The 20,780-nt window shown below is 43.8% G+C and overlaps 2 protein-coding genes across 8 annotated transcripts in view; both read left to right on the top strand.

Annotated features, from left to right (window-relative positions):
* LOC113582221 (uncharacterized) overlaps positions 1-11,115 on the top strand; it is a 56,914-nt gene extending 45,799 nt beyond the window's left edge. Inside the window, exon 4 of the mRNA XM_081714690.1 lies at positions 8,700-11,115. Coding sequence (XP_081570816.1) covers positions 8,700-8,792 — 93 coding nt within the window. The 3' untranslated portion in view covers positions 8,793-11,115. The remainder of the gene's footprint in view (positions 1-8,699) is intronic.
* LOC113582219 (F-box/WD repeat-containing protein 7) overlaps positions 1-20,780 on the top strand; it is a 79,585-nt gene that overhangs the window by 1,894 nt on the left and 56,911 nt on the right. The window contains exon 2 of one of the 7 annotated variants that reach the window (XM_081714686.1): positions 5,869-5,916. The exons of 3 other annotated variants lie outside the window; for them this stretch is intronic. In XM_081714686.1, the coding sequence (XP_081570812.1) occupies positions 5,869-5,916 (48 nt within the window). Of the gene's footprint in view, positions 1-5,868; positions 5,917-11,281; positions 11,671-12,936; positions 12,982-20,780 lie in introns of those variants that run through there. 3 more of the 7 variants (XM_027017879.3, XM_081714685.1, XM_035530339.2) reach the window with 3 other exon arrangements.

Here is a 20,780-nt window from a genome sequence, read left to right on the forward strand (position 1 = left end):
GGTGCGTGGTGGTCCGTGGATGGACAGCTTTTCCCACTCTATCTGCATCTGCATGGCCTGCGCTTCTCCTTCATACTCTGATTATCACAGTCTTTATCTAACTGTTTAGATAGCAGGCAATGCAAGTCATATCATATCCTCCACCTGTTCTGTTTCTTTCATGCCTTATTTATATTCTGGTTTGATCCCTGCTGGCAATCAGAAAAGATTTTTCCAAGCCTTGTTCATCTTTTATAGATGTTTTCTAGATAATGTCTATCTGATGTTGCTAAATGTAACTGTAGATTAATCAAGTGTTATGCTGAAAGCTGGTCTTTCCATTTGTAGTTAGTGTCTGTACTGAGCAGTCATTCTCCCTCCATTCATTCACAGGTTCACTCCTTATTACCCAAAGCATTCTTAATTTTTTTTTTCTGGGTATCTTGGCTACCTTTCTATATTAGAAATATTAAATATAATTGATTAAGAAATTTAGTGAATAATTTATTAATATGTTTCCCCCCCCCCATGTATGTTTGTCTTAAATGGCCAACTCTAAGCGAGAGTGGTAAGACCATATCCTGGAGGGAATCTTTTAGCCCTTCTGGTCTGTGTGTGATATACTCACCATATGTTCCTTGTAGCACAGAACAGAGTCTACACACACCATATCAGCTCAATTTTAAACATCAACTTTCTCCAGATTGTTCCAGGGACCATCAGCTGCCTTTTCGCCAAGATCCAGTTCTCCAGTTGTTTCCCGCATCCGTATTCTGCAGCACAGAGAAACGGATGTCATTCAAATGACGGTTCAAATGTGGCATGTGGACTTGGTGGTGAGTGTTGGGTGGACTTGGATGGTGAATGTTCCTTAAATATTTTAGAAATCATGGAGAAGCTTTTTCCCTCTCAGGTTCACAAATGGGGCTTAACGAGTACCTGAAGTTGCGCAGGGACACTGAGCGGTACCGTGCATCGGCCTCTCTGAGAAGAGAGGCATTTCTGTAGATAGGTGCATGTGAGTGTGGTTGGCTTATCGGAGCAGGAATAAACATGTTAAAAACATTTACATGCTAGCATGGGAATGCCCAGAGGAAAAACTTGCAGAACATCCTTTATTAAGCTCTAGTCTGCTATTCTAATTTGCTATGTCTGGTTAGGGTTCCTCCTTCTTGTTTCTTCTTCTAAACCAGCAGTTCTGGTTTTGTGTTTGTGAAATGGTTCGCTTGGAGAAGCAGTTTTGAAGCAGTTGAACTGTTCACCCTCTGCTGCGAGTTCATCCCATCCTGTGTCTGTTTACTGTGGTGGTCATTATTTATCCGAACGAAGCATTTAAATTTGATCACAACACATTCAAAATAGGTTTAAGTCTCATGTTATGTGATGTAAATTTGATTATGATAATATATCATGCTATCATGAGTCACCAGAGTTTGATATGTGCATGGTATTAACACCAAGCTACTTTTGTCATCGTCGTAAATCATTTTTAGCATGTCTTAAAGGCCCAGACCCCTGGATGCCTGTATGTTCATCCTCAGAGGGTCACAGGACTGCACAGGTTAGTGTTTTGTCTTGAACAAGCACTAAACTGCCTCCTGACTGATCATACAATGTGCTTTGCTTCAACAGTGTAGTTTACTTTCTGGTGGTGAGTGTCTGGACCACCATTAGGGCAGTAGCTATCAGGCTATAAAAAAAATATTTTAAAAATGCTGCTTGGAAGTGAACTTAGCAAATAAATGCTGTGTACTTGTGTGTATTCATCTGTCCGTGTGTGTGTGTGTGTTTTGGGCTCATCTTGCTTGCCTGAATGACTGGTCTGAAATCAGTTAATGGAGCACGACCCGATCAGAACATGCTCCCCACCACTCGCACCCCTGTGTGCGCATTTGCTGCCACTAGTTTGACCAGGGGCCTTTGGCTCACAGCACTCCAAAAACATATTCAGCAGTGCTGAATATTAAGGATATGAAAGGTTTAAGAGGACTTAGAGCTGGCCTAAGTAGGTGAGCTACACCAGTAATGGCAGTTTACTCTTGAGCCCAGTGTTATTAAAACTGACATGATTTGTGTTCTTTTAAGGCATAGTAGTAGAAACACGCACATACACACTCAATCACTAACTAGCTCTGCAAGTCTCTTGAGTAAGAACAAACACACACACACACACACACACACACACCTGGGTAGGTAGGGCAGGAGAACTCAGGCACTTCCTTCCTGAGCCATGAGCTTCAGCATCACAGGAAGAGGATTGAATCTTTTATAGCTCCACGAAATCAAGTATGCCCTTTCTGAAGGCACAACACAGTCTGCCGCCATTGTAATCTGGCTCCTGGGTTCCTCATGTCTCGCAGCTCAGGGCACCTTTCTGTAGTTCACTTGGTGTCTGTCTGTCTGAACACTTGTTCTATGTTTGGATTCAGTTGCATACATGCGCATACCTGTGGGTGGTTGGGTGGGTGGGTCTGACTGAGAGAGCATACTTTAATGGGCTGGCTTTGATGTGTCTTATGGGTAGGCAGGCTGGCACTGTTTGCAATGTAGCAGTATGTTTCCGAACACATTATATGAAAGCACACTGTGCATCCCAAATGGCACATACAGTTGATGGGCTAAATGACCAGCATCATGCACATGTGCAGTAAAACCAAACAATCTTATACACCAACCGCCAACCCAGGCCACTCCCCTAGCCTCTACCACACACCTCCCTCTACCCAGACACCTCCTTCTACCCTATACCCTGGCCCCTTCACCTACCCTCTACCACACACCTCCTTCTACCCTATACCCTGGCCCCTCCACCTACCCTCTACCACACACCTCCTTCTACCCTATACCCTGGTCCCTCCACCTACCCAGGCTTGTCATGTTCTCATGCTACTGTCGTTGTGCAGTCCTCATCTCTTGTTCACTGCCTGCTCTGCTGCAGGGGCTAAGTGTCCTGTGCTTATGTGTGTTTTAATATTGGGCCATCTTGCCCTGGAACTGGCTAGCACTGATGTTAACATCCTACTGAAATCTATATTGAATAAGTTGAAATGAACTGCAACATAATCCGGATAGGCTGTCCTTGCTGGCAAAGTATTCTGTTGTAATTTAGCCACAATAATTTTTAAATCAACTGCTTGTAATTCATAATACTAAGATTGTATCTTCTTATCTGCTCCCAGCTATGAGGATGGAGCTTGTGTAGTGCAACTTGAAACCACTGAATGGCCCATTCAGGGTTCATTAGATGAAGAGGGATGGGCCTTATAATGTGATGTGTATTTATTTAAAAAAAGAGAGAGAGAGAGAGAGAGAGACGGAGAGAGACGGAGAGCGAGAGAGAGAGAGAGACAGACAGAGAGCGAGAGAGAGAGACAGACAGAGAGCGAGAGAGAGACAGACAGACAGACAGAGAGAGCGACAGAGACAGAGATGGAGACAGAGAGCGAGAGACAGACAGAGAGAGACAGAGTTCAAAGGTAAATAAACAGGATTTGGAGAACAACATTTCTGTTCAACATATTAAATCATGACTGAATTATTAATCTGAATGATTGATTAGATTTTGCATTAGCAGTTTTGCTTTCTCTGATGGCTTGTGTTTAGTGCTATTCATTTTGACCGTAGGTTATGGTTTTGATGCATCAGGAAGCAGAATAAACACTAATTTATTAATTTATAACTTTGCTTTGCTGCACTTCTGATGGAGTCAGTGTTGGGTTAAATCCTTTCATAGCGCATTATTATGTTATTGTCGCCAGTGAAGGCAGCTAGCAGAATCTGCAACGTTTGTCAGAACTTCCCTGGCTCGCGTGTGGGTGTGGGTGTGGGTGTGTGGGTGTGGGTGTGTGGGGCTAGATTTGATCTGTTTCTGACACTTTTCTGCTAAATCTGGCCCAGATAATGGAAGCTGCGGTGTGCTGTGGTTTCCAGCGGGAGCTCCACAGTTGCACCATCTGCACTGGGTTCTGCCAGAAATCCCACTCTGTGGTCTCACATTACACTTCTTAGCTTGACTCAGATCTCTTCAGGGTCCATCCTCGCAACCATGCTAAGAATCAGTGCGTGCCAATTATCTGCAAGAGATCTTTCTCCCCTACCCCCGTTCATGAATTACAATATATAATAAAACTCAAAACTTTTCGTTGAGTTTTTCATATGGTTTGTATGGAGTTCACTTATGTTAGTTGGGACCTTTCTATTGTGCTGCGCTGTTCTATTAAGCTGTGTGTCTCCCTTGTCCATGACTCCAGTCCTATTTGGTTTTAACTAATAAGAAGTATACCTGTGTTCTACTTTCATCCAGCTGTGAAGGTTTAACAGGTTTAAATTTATTTAAACAATACAAAGGTGTAGGATACTCCCTCAGGGCAAAACATCTAAATAATGGCTATATAACTAGATATTTAAGGCTAGAGACAGAAGCTTCATGCACTGCAAGTCCAGATTAGTTTGATTATTATTTTAGGTTTGATGTCAAGGAAAAGTTAAGACTTATTTATATTGAAATAAATACACCCGTACAGATGTCTTTCACTGTACTGGTTTGTGCTTGTAGACATAATGCAGAAATGAAAAAAAATATTCAAATGGTTTGAAGCTGTGTTTGTTTATTTATTTATTTATTTATTTGTTTATTTATTTATTTATTTATCCTTTTTTTTGTGTGTGTAATTATTAAGCCTCATTTTTGGCCAATTTTGACAGCACTGTGCCATGCACAGACAAGCAGATGTGCTGTAGCTCAGGATCCCTCCATGCCATGCGTGCGAGTATGTATATGTCTGATGACTAGAGGCAGACTCTCACAGTGAGAGTGAATCATATTAGATGTACTGTAATGTAGTGTAGGTTGTACTCTTAATATGTTAATTAACATTCAGTTGGGCACTGAGTGTGGGTTGGAATATCAGTGCAGGTTTAAGTGATTGCGTGTTTGGCATATGGTTACACGAGTAACCCATATCACACCTATCGGATGCCTAACATCTTATTTCAAGGGGCTAATGTAATTCCAGAGAAAAGACACACTGGAATACTATATTGTTGGTGCTCAGGGTCTGTGGCTTACAAATTTCTGCTGATTTTCCAGCATTTTAGTTAAAGCTTCTTATTATAATCACTATACATTAGAAGTTTAACTTTGATTTCACTGTCTGTGCATTGGATAGGCTGCAGCTGTTATGGCAGCAAGACAATATTTAAAGAGTTGTCAATGTTTGTGCGTAAAAGCTCTCCTCAGTGGTTAACTCTGCCTCTCTTGGAACTTTCCTATTGGAGTCCTGGAAATGGTTGCTACGCAACTCCCATTATTTCTCCTGTCGCCGTGGGGATAAGGTAAAGGAAAATAGTTGGATGATGGCGCAGGTGAACCACAGCTGTAGGCTGCGGTGGTGCCTTTATCATAAATGTTTTGGTGGTTTTTTTTTGGTTTTGGTTGTATCAAATAGGAGTTATCTCCATCTCTGCCTTCATTTTCATGCCTTAAACACTTTTTCCCTTCAACAAAGTCTTTACTTGACGTTCTGTGTCTTTCAGCCCAGTATGTACATACCACTTTTAATAAATCCTCTTTTGCTTGAGACTCATGCATTCCCACTTTGTGGCACTAGAGGGCACCAATGAACCAGTTTCTGTGTTGCAATTACCTAACCTTTAACACCTGGTCCTGGATCAGCACTGTCATCTACTTCATTGACCTGACACTATAATAACTGTCCTGAGATCTGTGTTTTTAGGGGATTATATTGGACCTCTGTGTGACAACTGTGCCAGAAACAATCCCTGGCTTAATCATTTAATAAGCCATTTCCCATTTGTGGTTGAACCTATGCCAAGCCTGACACAGGGAGCCATGGCCTGCTCTGATCTCTAGCCTGTTTCTTTACACAGACCCAAAGTCCAAACTGTCTGGAAGAGAAACAGCAGAGCTGGACTGAGGTCAGTCTGTGAGCACCTTTTCCACAAACACTGCCTTGGGAAGGAGTGGGTAGGGTCTGCAGTGAGCATGCTCAGAACCAGCCTGTGCCAGCTTCATCCTTGGGCTTTATGAGCTGGCAATCTATACCACAAAATTACACATCTACACACACACACACACACTCACTCACTCTGTCTCTCTCTCAGTAGAATATGTTTAAGAGAAATTCTGTGAAAAATGATGGGTTTTTTTTGTTTTGTTTGAAAAAAAAAGATGAACTAGATGCAAGCTGTTTAATTTAGGGTTCAAATATTTTCCCGTTATGTGATTGTTTTACAAATAGTTGAATTTTTATCCCTCTGAAGTCTAAGGTATTTTCTCTGTTTTTACATATTTTCTTAAATTCACTTTAAAGGCTCTTACTTATAGCATGACATCCATGTTTCATGTCAAAATGTTCAGACCAATCTCAGCTCTCTGCCTAATGGTACCATTTGTAAAATAACATTCATTTTGGCATCGTTCTCTTTTTAATTTTTTTTATTATCCTTCTTCATCAAAGGAATCAAACCCCTTAAGCTCCAAAGCTCCGTTACTTCCGTCACTACTTTCCGAAATCGCTGCAACTTTTAGCTAGCTAGATGTGGACTGAACGAGGAAGAGATGTTTCCGACGTTAAGGGTATAGCCTTTGTGATGTCATGATTGTTTATTGGTTAGTTTCGCACAGATTGACACACACATTCATCAATCACACACGGCGAGTAGATGGCTAAGACCTGAGTGATATTCGAACACGCGGCGAGAGGCGGATGATGTGCGCCGTAACCTATAATCTAATCTCTCATTAGACTTTTTATTCCTACTATTGTTTACCTTACTATTGTTTACTCCAAATTTATCCAAATTTAAAGGGCAAGTTGCACAGATTCAGGAAATGTTTGAACTATATTTCTACGCTGTCTTATTGCAAAGATATAAATAGAAACATCGCGAAAGCTCGAAAATCTCGCGCCGGTGCGCGCGTTGACCGCACGAGGACCACATGACGACAACTACGTAGTCACACGTCCTTAAAGACATAACACACTTCTGTTTTGAAGGACAAATCAGGTATTTTCTGCGTGAAAATGTACTTAATGTATGCTTTGGAGGATTGCCTTGTAAGTCTAAGAGTTCTCTTAGCATGCAAATTTGTTGTCCCTATGAGTGCCCAATGAGAGAAGGGTTTCTGCTCCACACAGCATGTGCATCAATTATTCATATGAGCCTGAAATTTCAACCAGTCATTTGGTTGTTCTACTCCCAATGGGTGCCTGAAAAGTGTGCATGTGCGTTTGTCTGTCTGTGTTTGTGTGTGCCCCTGTTTGTATCCTTGTGCTTGTGCATGTGTGTTCGGTTATGTATGTGTGCCCTCTCTAATGGAAACAATGTTTTGGGCTGATCAAGGGATATTCTTATCTTTGATTGATTTGATTGCTTGCTTGCTTATTATGCATGTCCATTGCTGGGGGGGTGTGTGTGTGTGTGTGTGTGTGAGTGAGAGAGAGAGTGCAGAACAGGCTGCCACGTTACATTTTGTACTTGTTTTGTGCTTGCATATAAACATAGCTTAATGCTGCTTTTATAAAGCTCCTTTTATTGACTCTCATTTAAATAATTGCATCCAATTATGGAAACTCCACAGTTTGGTGTGGTGGTATAGCTGTTTGGAGACGAGTATTCTGCTAGTCAAACCGATGTTCATGGTCTCCTGTAGCAAAAATGTTTATTACTTAATTGTTTATTAATTAACTGGATACTCATTGGAGCTTGCTTTTTCCAGTCCTCTTTGGCCATTTCTGCTCACGTGTGTGAGGTTTGACCTCTTTAGTAAAGGAATGACGGAAAGTTCTATATTCTATAACCCAGAGTAATTGAATAACTGTTAAACCCTTGGACATGGTTTAACAGTTTTTTGCAATAGGTCCACTTTTAATTCCCTTAAACTCAGACCTTGCTTGCACATAAGTGATTGAAAACATTTGGCAGTTTGCATGCTGTGTACCGAACCCAGTAACATTTAACTGTTACAGAATAATGGCGTTTCTTAAGTAGTTGATTTTCCACAATCTTTATTCTACTTCCAATGTCTGTGCTGCGAGAAGTGCGCTCTGGTTGCATGGGAGCAGTTAACATTATTTATTGCACTATATATTGTGTACACACATGCACTTGCAAAGTTAGCCTGTTGCTTTAAGAGTTCTTATGGTGGACCTTAATCATATTAGGTGCTTCACATGGAATACCATGTAATTAATAGCTCCCACTTGCTCCCTTTTGTCTACATGTCCACATCTTTGTCTCCGGCTATGTCCAGTACTATATTTACTGACTGTAACTCATCATGTCAATTTGCAGTGGTTGCCAGGAGTTAGCTGATGTCATAGAACATGAGATTAATTCTAGGGCTCACAGAGGTGATTGGCTAGTTATCAGTAACCATGACGACAACAGATGTAATGTTAATCTTCTCTTGTATTTGCATTCAGTAAATGCCTGCACTGCTGCCTTGCTCCAGAGGGCCCATGCTTGGCATCAGTGTCATTTGAACTCAAAATCACAGGTGGCCCCTGTACATACGAGGGGTGTGATTTTATCCATGTTGGTAGTGGCTACTTGAAGGGCGACCACCACAGCAACATAGCCTTTGTTGTCCGCTGGGCCAGACAAAGAAACATGTGTGGCTTATGTTTAGAGCAACCCTAATCCAGTGCAGCCCTTTGAAGATCTCGCTTTTTTTTCCCCTCTGTGTTTTTATTTAGTCGCACCTTTTGTTGGAGCTCTTGGAGGCCGGCTGTAGGGTAGGTGTTGTTTCCTGGACTCGTCCATGGCACAGTGAGCACTTGCTGTTATGAATTCTTAGCTGTGAATGATCTGCATGTGTGTAGAGAAACCTGAACCTCGGGAGTCTGACCTTTTGCCTCAAGGTATCCTGGTTCAGTCACCCCTTGAATGTGACCCCACGAACCTCGGACTCCACAGTAATTTTTTAGGGGAAATGTTCGGAGGGAAAAGTGTTCTTTGGTATGTCACTGCTGTTTTGTGTGTGCATGCATTTGTGTATGTGGTTTAACAATTTTGGTGATTTGAATTCCTCTTCCTTTGGTTCCAGCTTTTATGCCGTCTTTCAGAAATTTTTCAGTCCATCCACAGCTGTTGCTGTGGCCCCTAATAGAGAGTCTTTGTCTTTTACCTGTGTAGTCCTGACATTCACTTTTGATTAAAGCTGTCCCCCTGCCTGTACAGGCCACAGGAGACTGTACAAAAACAGCAAGGCATGCAGGATAAGGGATTCCTTTTAAACACAAGGACCTCGGCCGCATTCTGAACGATCCGAGGTTAAATCCTCAGCATTTTCTGCATTCCCACCAATTACCTCTGTGCAGTCATGCTGGCGGGTTAAGGCCCTGCTATGTGCATAAGGCACATGCATCAGTGCTGTGAGATTAAGGGAAACTCTAATGTAGGTCTGTGTGTACAGGCAAGGGAGCCACTTTTGGGTTTCCAGGGCAAGGCTAAAAATGCCCCAGTTTATGTCCACACTCACTTAAGCTATAGTAAGTGCTTTGGCCATTAGGAGACATTTTTATCCATACATGGTTTCCTTTTTTCTTCCTTTTCTCCCATTTAACATTTTTTTTTTGGCCAGGGGGAGGAGGGGAATTGCGCTGCCGTTGTCTAGTAGACCTCTGCTGGTGGAAAATATCCACAAATAATTTTAAGAATGGAAAAAAAATTCATTTCTTTCATTCTCCCACTGTTGCGCATCTTGCACACACAACGGTGTGTAAGAATTACAGCTCGGCTTGAAATACCAAGCTTCAAGTCTCATGGAAGACAAGCACCGAGACTCTTCTCTCCCGGCTCCTAGATGGTGGAACGAACTTCTGCTTGCTGTCCGGACAGTGGAGTCATTTGTAGTCTTCAAACGCAGACTGAAGACCCATCCATTTGTGGGATATTTTAAATGACCACTGACCCTGCTCGTATGTTGACTAACTGAAACTCTAGTACTTCTTGCAGGGTATTGTTTATTGACTTCTTTGTTGACTAACACACTCTCGTACTTTATTGTTTATTGCACGTATTGTCTCAGATGGAGCTTGTGTTTTTTGCACTTCTAGGCATAAGCATTATTTCCTGTATTTCAACAGTATTCTAGTTCATCGGTATCTTGAACTCTAACCTACTGTACTGGCCAGGATGTATTCTATGAGTAAACGACAAAGCACTTTTGTAAGTTGCTCTGGATAAGTGTGTCTGCGAAATGCTGTAAATGTAAAAATTGGATTTCTGAAAGTTGATCCTCATGCATCCATCACTGTTCTAAGAAATGCAATTCTGACACTGATTTGAAGGCTTGCATAGCACAGTGCCTCATTAAAAGCAGTAGTTGGGTAACTGTTCAGTCATCTCACAGCAGCAAAAAGAAAAGCCCACTTTCGCCTCAGTCTTCTCTGTACCGGGACCCGAGGCCCAGACCTTAACCTGGCAGGCCGTTTGTGAACGTTTGAACTCAAGTGCCCCGGCAGCTCTTTATTTATGCTGAACAGCCCGTCTGTGGAGGGCACAAGGAGAAAAAAGCCAGCCGATCCGTCACAACACCCTCACCAAGGGGTGGCAGGTTGTAGCGGAGCCCTCTGTCACACCTGTCCCTAGAAGCACAACCCCTCACAAATAAACCCAGAGCTGTTAAATCGCCAGGCGGGAAATGACTGGAACATCACGGCAACCTGACTGTGTGTGGCTGCTGGAGGAATAGCAGTGCTCCGTCTGAGCCTAGAGCGAACAAAGGAAATGCGTGAGACTGCAGCCGTGGACTGCGCCATGGTGAATATAGACTCACTCACTGACTGTAAACAGATGTCCACATGGGTTGTTCACATGCTGATTTGACACTGGCATATGTGGTATGGCATGATGGTTTGGGTTGCCCACGATGCTTACATTGTGATTATGGAATTTTTTTTATTTTATTTTTTAACTGATTTGATTACATTTTTTCAGTAGGGTTTGGGGGTAGATGTTTTGTTTGGTTTTATTTAGGTGTTGTGTTCCATGGTGAAGTATATCAGTAGCACCACCACTGTCATATCAGACTGAGTGGGGCTGAGCTACTGGGAACTAAAGGAAGCTCAGTGGTTGTCTGACAAGTGGTATTAGATAAGCGCCCCCTCGCGTTCCCATGCTGGTGGCCAGGGTGCACAGTCCCCCAGTGCCGGTGGTTTGGGGGGGTTGAGGTACGTCACACAGGAGAGCAGCTGCCAGGCAATGCTGACATCACATGGACAGGATATTTTAAAAGGGGGCGAGAGTCTGGGGAAGGAGCACGTTGTTGCCCCGCAAAGCAGCGCGCAGCTCTGCACCACACCCGCTCTGACAAGGTTCCGGAACCGTACCTGCTAGTTTTAGTTGCAGTTGTTGTTGTTGTTGTCGTTGTCTGCCAAACCACCAGCCAACGTTCCGCCTGTGAGAGCGAGATATGAGCAGCTAAAGCCCGGCCTGGCGATGCTGCGACATTGCCCCATCCCTCGCTTCTCGTCGGCCAGCCCTCGACGGAAGATGCCCAAGGGCTCTGGCAAAGAGAAAGAACCCGGGGCTCTCCTACAGAGCCAGGCGCTCGAGATGGCCGAGCCGGAACAAGTGGCCAAGGAGCCACTGCACCCACAGAAAGTACTGAAGATCTTCAGTATTAACATCATCGCCCAGGGCCTGCCCTTCTGCCGCAGGCGGGTGAGTTTGTGTGTGTGTGTGTGTGTGTTTGTGTTTCATGGTTAAGAGTGATGGCCATTTTGTTTCTTCAGTGCAGAGCGAATGGCAGTCGCCATCTCTGTGTGGAACTGATGCTAAGTCGAGCTTTGTGGATAATCCAAAAGCAGGAACATTTAACTGTGTTCACTTGCCTGAAGTTCTGCATGTGTGCTGCATCTACCTTGCAGCATTGGGGTGATTTGCTCCGGTCCCTGTTTCATAACTAACAGGCTGTCCCACTTAAGTGATGTAGTTATGTTTGATTTTTGCTATGAAGATCAATACTCAGGCCAGAACACAGGCAAATTGTAAATTGGATGTTGCACATATGGTTCCAAGGGAAAAAGGCTAAGGAAGTTTATGCAGCACATCATTTCATACACAAGACCATTTTAAAAAAATAATAAAAAAAATGTTAACAAATAAAAAGTATGGAAGATGGTTGAGAAGAGAGAAAGTTCAAATATAAATTTAAATAGAAAAATAATAAAAATAAATATATAGGCATAAGGAGCTTAAGACAAGTAAAGGATAAGACACAATAAAAACTATAGCAATGTGCTATCCTTGAAAATGAAACCCAACTTCCTAATTATCTGAGATCTGATGGCCCTGGTTCGTAATGCTCAGAATCCTGCTCGGACAAGCTGAAATCTTTATCAGGAATTTGCTGTATCTATTCTCTGAATTCTGTTGAGTAAGTAATTCAGGCCAAAATGTTACATTATATCATTGGTAGTTTTTACATTAAATATTAATGATTTAGCCCTGTCCTAATTTGTCACCAGTGTATAGTTTATTTTATATATTTATTATTTCTTGTATTTGGTGTAGAGTTGATAAAATGTAACTATATTTGAAATATTCATATTTATTCTAGAAAAAATATTACTGCAGCTTATTAGCACAAGTATTACTGCGGCTTAAGTAATTTTAGCTTTATTTTTCTTTGATGAACTACAGCACATAGATTGCTAATATATTTAAAATCTAAAATATCTACTTGTATTTTAGATGTATAAAACTCTAGAGATATGATTCACGCTTCCTTATTCGGTCTTCGTGTCTGTCAGTCTGAAATGAACAATGACAGCAGTTGGTGCAGCACTGGCAGCAGCCTGAATATAGCACTGCTAGTCTCTCCCGTGTTTTAAACTGTCACCCTGTACTGCGTCGCTGTCATTTCAACAGGACTGGTGAAGTCCACCCCGGACAGGTCGCTTATGTCACACATCGGCGTGTAGGCTGAAACCGTCCACTCTAATGGGGTTTAGACATGGGACGGATACACAGGTAGGGAAATGGCTCTGAACCACATGGCCACCTAATGCAGTGTGGCCTTAGGTAGGACTTGTTCTAGAGTGGATGATGGGTAATTTGTGCTCGTTTATCATGTGCCCAGCTTCTCCTTCAGTGGCTCCTACGACCCTAACGGGTGGCTGTAAAAAGCCCTGCAGCCAGTCTTCTATTTTTAGGCCCTTCGCCACAAACAGGGCAAAGCGAAACATATTGATCTTTGCAGAAAAGCAGCTGACGCCCGTTTCAGGGTGTCTGAAAGAGCTCTATCTGCACTTTTCCTGAGTGATCAGTTCAGAACCGGTCAAAGAGGTCAAAGAGGTCAAAGAAGTGCCGGAATGGGCGTGGTCAAATAGGGGCCGGTCTGCGCTATGGTAAGAGTTGGCTGGCCGCATGTTGCAATGCTACACCTCAACAACTGGCCTGCACGCACCGTGTTTGTAAGCAGGCCCTAAATTAAGCTGTTCATCTTCGTGGAAAATAAGGGCGTTGGTTAACATACGGAAACGTTTCCATGCTCAGACATGTGGTTCCTGGGCAAGGGGCTACCTACCGAAATCGTTTGCCATTTTGGGAAATCGTTCCTGTGCTTTGGGACTCATTAAAGAGCTTTATATAGTTTCAGAAGACACTACCACAACAAGTGGCAAAGCCACAGGCCTTGGATCAGAGAGAAATAAAACGCGTGCCTATGTCGTAGCTGAATTAAGATACCTCTCTGTAGTTATTTCCCTCTATGGGCACATCTACAAAGACGTTTGTGCTCCCATTTAGGGCAACGGTTCGCTCTTTTGCCTTTGCGCCATAAGAACAGAGCATGTTTGGGAGAAATCCATTACCCTTTGCACTTCCTGCTGAAATGTGGCTCCAGCCATGAACGGGGTCAATAACGAAAGCAACTCTGTTTGGAAATGGTGTTAAGGTCGTGTCTGCAAGGTGACGTGATGGAGGATGTGCGAGACAGATGGGTGAGCAGGGAGCGTGCAGCAGATGGCCCAGAGAGGAAAGCGTACAGAGCACTGTGGGCGCAGAAGTATCCAGCTGATTGGTGCTGTTTATGCCCTGCCTGCAAGTCCGGAGGCCAAGCACTACGGAGGAGACTTGAGACAGGCTCGAGAGATCAGATTTCCTAGGCATTACTTTTATACCCGACACCCTGAGTTCTCTTATATACTATACATGTATGTGTACTTGCGCACACCGTGTCTGCTAAAACTTCCCGTGCATGTTCATTGTGTTATAGTCCTGAATTCTTAATCTAGCTATGAAGACTGTGGGCCTAGAGAGTTCACAGAAAACACTTGTTTGAGATTAAGGCTGTTCAGATCTTCGTACAAGCCCATCAGCAGAAGGTTTTTCTTGCCTTTGCCAGAAAGATTTAATGCATGTTGACAATCTTGGCCATCCACTGTGAGAGTGCGTGGGCTAGTTTCATGTTTCACTCACATCCTAACCTGTGTAATACAACTGAAGGTGTCTAAACCGTAAAAGTGCTGTACTGCATACTCACATGACTTTCTCTGCTCCTTCTCTTGCCACAAGTACCCCTTTCCCTGCGGTTATTTCTTTGCTGCTTTCTTGCAAGGTTGTATTCTAAAAATATTGCAGGGTGACGCTTATGACCCTTAAGGCTACACTTGAAATGAAAGGATACTTGGATAACTTTAGCATGTGAGCTCTTGTACAAACCGTTTTCTTGTCTTAATAAAGTGGTCGATGTGAGCTTTCCAGTGGAGCCCACAACAGTGTTGTCTGTTCACCTTAGCTGGTAAATAATTGTGACCCTCAGTGCAAGGTATGCTTTGATTGACATTTGCATTTTTGTCATAGGGCAGACATTTGCGAGATAATAGTACACTGTGAATCTGAATGGATCCATTAGACACAAGACGCATGATTATTGTGACATGGAGAGAAAGCTGTCTCAGTGCAGGATACACCAATGGATGCGTTTCTCGTTCACAAATATCTACCATTTGCTCTGGGGGTTAAAACCTGGAAAGGAAAAGTCCCACCCCTCTCTAATCCTATATATTTGTTCATAAACTGGTGCATCTAAAATAAATAAATAAATAAAAACAACAAAAAGTCTGTCATTTGCTTGGATTTATCAAAGTGGGATAGGAGGGGCCATAGTTTAGGAAATATAGCTCACACTCTTGCTGCAGCCGCATCTTTCTGCGGTCTCTCTTTCGCGCCGAACACCAGCCGTCTAACCGGCTCGTGCTGGAGACGCAGCTGCTGAGTTGGTGCTTCCTTGCAGACCGCCATGAAAGTGCTGACTGACTTCAGAGGCAGCAGCTGGCTCTGCTGAATGGAATAGCTTGAATTTCTCCTGGCCTCCGTGGGCTAGTAGATGTGAGATCCCCGGAGCTGCCACTCCACAAGTTCATTCCACAGAATCCACGAAGCTTAAAGGAGATGCTCCCTTGCTGTTTGCTGTTTATACAAAATTGCAAATGAATTCAGAGCTTTCTGAAGATGCTCAAACAACCCGTGAAATATTCATTGTTTCCTCTCAGCTGATTCCATTGGAAGTCAATTAGTTGACTAATAAATGCCTTCCTTGCTTAAGATTCAAGATGCCACTTGAGCTTTCATGTCTCACACTTGGCTACACAGGAATCTTACCTAAGCAACCTCTTTAGTTAAAATAGCTGCCACCTGGGTTAGGTTTCTAATTAGAATGCAACCAGGAAAAAGAAAACAAAACAAACAATTTAAAAAAATCCACCTCCACATTTCCCATGAGTGTAAAAATCCAGCTGTTGGTGAGAGTGGCCATCAGGAATGGACAGGAGGCTGGACGGTGCTGTGGAGTGCGTATTGGTTTCCTCTCCCACCCTGCCTTGCCATACCGTTGTGGTAAAGTGATCTGGTCCTGCCCATCTCAGATATGCCATGTCCACGGTTACAAGCCAGGGCCATATGCAGCTTTGACTGTCACTGGTTTATCTTTTTATCTCCTTATCGCTAAGAAGCAGGGATTCCCTGAAGCAGATGACCAGGCTTGTTGAGTGACGTCCAGCATTTTAGATTTTAGTAATAAACGATACTTCTAAACAGTAGGGAGGTCTGTGCGTTGCTCTCACTCAGGATGGCCTGTGTGCGCATATTTGTGTGGCAGAGTGGGGCCAGCTACGTGTTGGGGCTGGTGTTGGCCCTTCTTGGAAGCAAGAGGTGAACTGCTGCTTCTGTAGTGTGCCTCTTTCAGATTAAAACCCCTCTAACACCACATGCTTAAAATGTGCTTACTTTATTGAGTGTTTTGCATCAAGGGCTGTACAATTACCACATCTATTCCTTTTCTCAAATAGATATGTGTTTGCTTTGTAGCTTTTACATTTACAGTGCAGTATATCTAGTTCATACAATTTCTGTTCCCCCCTCATTTTTAAGCTTCTGGTCATAGTGATAAAGTAGAATTGGACTGAAGATATAGGCACTTGTTCAGAATAATCTCACTCGAATAATCTCATATAGATAAACGGATCGAAAGATATGACTGATCCATGAACCGTCTAATGGTTCAAGGTGCTATCGCCTTGATTTTGCAGAGAGCGCCACACGGTCACTGGTGCTATCTTGAACAGCTGTTTGGTGGTATCATCCTCATCGTGCAGCAAAATGGCAGAGGTAGTTGTGAAAGATTTCACGAACCTCTGGAAGGAGACGGCTGAAGTAATGCACATTGATGCAATTGACTGAAAGGTAGCAGAAGCTTTGAATGCCTAGTGTCACTTGTAGCCATTTGCATGTTTTAACCTTTTAAACAGAAATTAAACTGTTTTTAAACATCATGCTAACGTGCTACCACATATCGGTTGGGTAATTTGAGGATATTTCTGACATTTGACATGTATTCTGACATGTATTTACGTTTCTGATTAATTCGGTCTTTTGGTAAGCGCCTTTTCCTGAACAAAGCTGTAAACCCATGCCCCTTCCGGAGCGGGAAGGGGGAACACGGCACGTTCTCAGCGGGGTTCTGCTTGTAAAACATTCCCTCAGTGTGTAGGGTCAAGCAGACTGCTGTTAGAGCAGTGTCCGTATCCCCTTCCCCAGCAGGCTCGGAGTGCCCTTCCTGGCTTCAGTTGATAGTTCCCCCTCGGCTTCCTCTCTGCCTTCACTGGAACAACGTCTCTAGTCTTACTGCATCATTGACTTGGAGTTTAGACTTCGCACCTGGGTCCGTCTTTCCTAAGGGTCATGACGTTGAACAGAACCTCACCCATTGTTTAAAAAAAAAAAAAAAATATAATAATAATCAGTAGTATCTATATTTATAATGCACATTTCAGTACCACCTTGGCTGTTCTGTGCTTGCATCTGAGAGCTTGTGATCTTGAAAGTCACTGCGCCGTCTTGAGGAGCACACACATTTAGATTTGCGTACGCACATCTATTGTAAGTGAATGCTTCCAATGATGTAAAAGTGAGGCTGTGAGATTGTCTAGGATGGGCGGGAGGTGGACAAAAGATTTGTGTGGTATAATGCCAGATGAACATAGCAGCCATTATTATCTTCTGTTAATTCACATTCCTATGGCTGCCATCAGAGTCAGCCTTGAAGTAGGCCTAACAGTAAATGCACAGCTGCTGCGAGAGACCCACCGAGCACAGCCATAATCCTGTTTGCCGGAGTGTGTTTTACATGGCTGGCCCAGATATGCCTGTTTTTGCTTGACCTTTGGTGCCCTTGGCTCACCTTGTTGTCTGTGCCTATTTGAACTCTTTGAATGACTGCTGATGTGTTGTTCCATCGCTCGTGTTCCTGTCGCGAGAGTCTCTCCATATCCCGGGAGCGAGGCGATGGGATTCCATTGCCCTTGGGCTCCAAATAACGCAGCACTAAGGCATCTGCCCAAATCTATTCTGAGCAAGCCTATTCCAGGGCAAGGGAGAGTGGCACCCGGAGCACATGCTCAGGCTTCTGCCTCTATATGAAAACGCTCAAAATGCCTTGATGTGGCTAATTTGTGTTAAGCCGTCCCCTTCCTTTGGAGACGAGTACGATGCAAATTAAGCAACGCGTAGATTTGAGAGCCCAGATCATAGACCAAACACAAATGCTGTGACGTGAATAGAGATGAAGGCGATTTGAAACCTTCACCTCATGATGCACTGTAAATAATCAAGTGCGGCGCGAAGAGCCCATTCCATGTGCTTCCATTACCATGCTAACAGCATAGCTGACCTTAGAAGCCAGAACAGAATCTCATCCAAATGCTACTCAAGCTTGGGACAAAGTGTGACGTCGATACTGAGCATTCTGTGCGGGCCCTATGGGTGAATGTTCATAGCTTGCCTAGAATCAATGAAATAATTTGCAGCGCTGTGGACACTAGCTGCCCTTTTACTCCTGTTTTGGGGTTTAAACACCACCAGCCCCTGTTCTAAACCATTAGTATAGGAAACAGCAAGAATGCTCAGTGCAAATGAGCAGATGCTACCAGCACTGGGATTGGAAGACCACCTGCTGTGAGACTGCCAGGAGGCGCTGACATTTTAGGTGGGCCTGCCAGTGTGGGCGAGAGGCTTTCTCCTCTCGCAGGAATGTGTCTCTCAGCCTCTCAGCGTCTCCACACCAGCGGGAGTAACCGAAGACGATCGAGCTGGGCTCAAAATACCCCTGCTTTTTCATCGACAGGGAGCGTGGCATTAAAGAATGACACAGCAAATTCTGAAAGTACCATTTTTCAACGCATTCTTTTTGTTGTTTTAGTTGCTGCTTATTGTTATAGTAACACAGCAAAGCAGTAAGGCACATTAGACGAATGAAATGCGGATCCAGCATCAAATGGATTAAGGGTGGGCGGTGCTGCATGGCAGAATGAGCAGAAGTAATTGGTTCAGATAGGACAGTAGCAGCTCATAGCGCTGGTGAAACTTTAGCAGCACACTGCCTCTCATCTGCCTATAGCATCCCCCCTGAGGCTTGCACATGCTCTTTGAGTCTCACCTCTTGGTACATATGAGCCTAACTGGTCTAAATGGGATTTTTTCTTCTTCCTTTTTTTTTGTCACGCGCCGAGCGTGAACTAAACGTCCCCCCCCCCTTTTATTCGCAGGACTACAAGCGGAGCTTGCTGTGTTGGATGGCGGGCCTCCTGTGTTGCCTGCAAAGGCCTTCGCTGTGTGCTTTATCTGCAGCCGTGCGAGCTCTGAATCTCCGCAGCAGCTTGTGGATTTGTTGCGAGTCTCTCCAGGACTGCAGCCGATTTAAACTGCTAAATTTCACTCTGCTCTGTTAACAATGACTGGAACTATTTATTTATCAAAGGCTTGTTACCACATAACTGGTGCTTGCGTTGGGCCCCATGCAGAATCCTTCGTCGTTTGTCCTGTTAAATCACAGCGCCGCACAGATCGATCAATCTTCTGCATTGATCACGGGCGTCGGTGCTCGTCTTAGCTGCACAGCCGGTTGCCACTTGATTTTCTTATCCAATTGATTTTTCTCTCGTTTGCGTGCTCGTCCGTTCAATGCGACCTGTGGCCCATGTTCCGTTCCGTGAGAAGCCTGGCTTCTCGCTGAGCCGTTTGGGATCGCTAGCCACGAAACGCCATGTCCGTCTCTGTTCCCTCTGTTGCGGTTCTTGCTTGCTTGTCTAGGACGTCACCCCCCACCCCCTTTCCGTTTGCTTTCCTCTGATCACCTGGTGTCTGATTAGGTGGTTAGAAGGGAATGGCCCAGAGCTACCTCAAATGTCATATTTTCGACTGTCTGCTTGGTATATTTACTCTGTGCGTAAAACATTGATTCTTTGTGTGGCCAGGCATAGCTGTGTTCACCAAAGAGTCTCTACAGCTGGGTAGTTCAAATGCAAGATCTTGCTCGCAGACATAGAATGCAAAAGTTTTACAGTACCGGCTCAATGTTCAGTTTGGCTTTTGTGTTTAAATGCGAGTCTGTCATACCCTTCTGAGATTTGTCCTGTAGTTGGTCCCACTCCTCCATCTTTAAAACGAATCTCTTATTTGCAGGAAGAGATTGTCTTTGTCTTTTTGGGGACAAAAATTCATTGAAAGTGAACTTTAGTTTCCACACAGGGCCCCTGTTTGTTGTCGAAGGGCCCAATATTATATCTGCCGTCCTATGCGTGTATGGCGGGTCATTGTGAGGTTACAAGCAAGCCAACTGGCCAGAAAAACATGACATGTTCCAATGTCAGGCAACTTCATAATCCTACATATCTCTGCAGCTGGGTCTCATCTTCCTTCTCTTAATGATTTTCCTTCATGGCCTCTGTCCTTGTTGGTGTTTGGCCACTCCTAACAATGAGCATGCCTTTCTGACGTAATACAGCACTACGTCCTGGTCTGGTTGCGTTCCAGTTTGTTTCGCATGCAACTTTACATAATGAAGGATGGCAGAGATTATGAATATGAACTTGCTGTTTAGCTACAAATGGCTCTAGTTTGCTATGAGAACATTAGAAAGCTTGATATCCTTTTGCCCGTGGAGCGTGTGCATCAGACGCATTATTTGGAAAAGCTCCACAGCTGGAGTTTAGGGGGGGTTCACAGTTTATTGCCTATTACTGATTTGTGTCAACAGATCGATAGCGTCCTCATAGTCTTTTTTCCTGTTCTTGCTCTACCAGTGCTCTGGATGGGCGGGCGTTCGTGCGTGTGTATGTTTTCTCTTCATGAGTGATATGGTCTGTTCATGAGGTGTATATATACACACACACACACACACACACACACACACACACACACACACACACACACACACACACTGTTGGCACATCCGTATCTGGCGTTTTATGTCCAGCAGCCTATTGAACCAA

This window comes from Electrophorus electricus, chromosome 5 (genome assembly GCF_041902795.1).
Source record: "Electrophorus electricus isolate QZ-2024a chromosome 5, ASM4190279v1, whole genome shotgun sequence".
NCBI classification, from domain to species: domain Eukaryota; kingdom Metazoa; phylum Chordata; class Actinopteri; order Gymnotiformes; family Gymnotidae; genus Electrophorus; species Electrophorus electricus.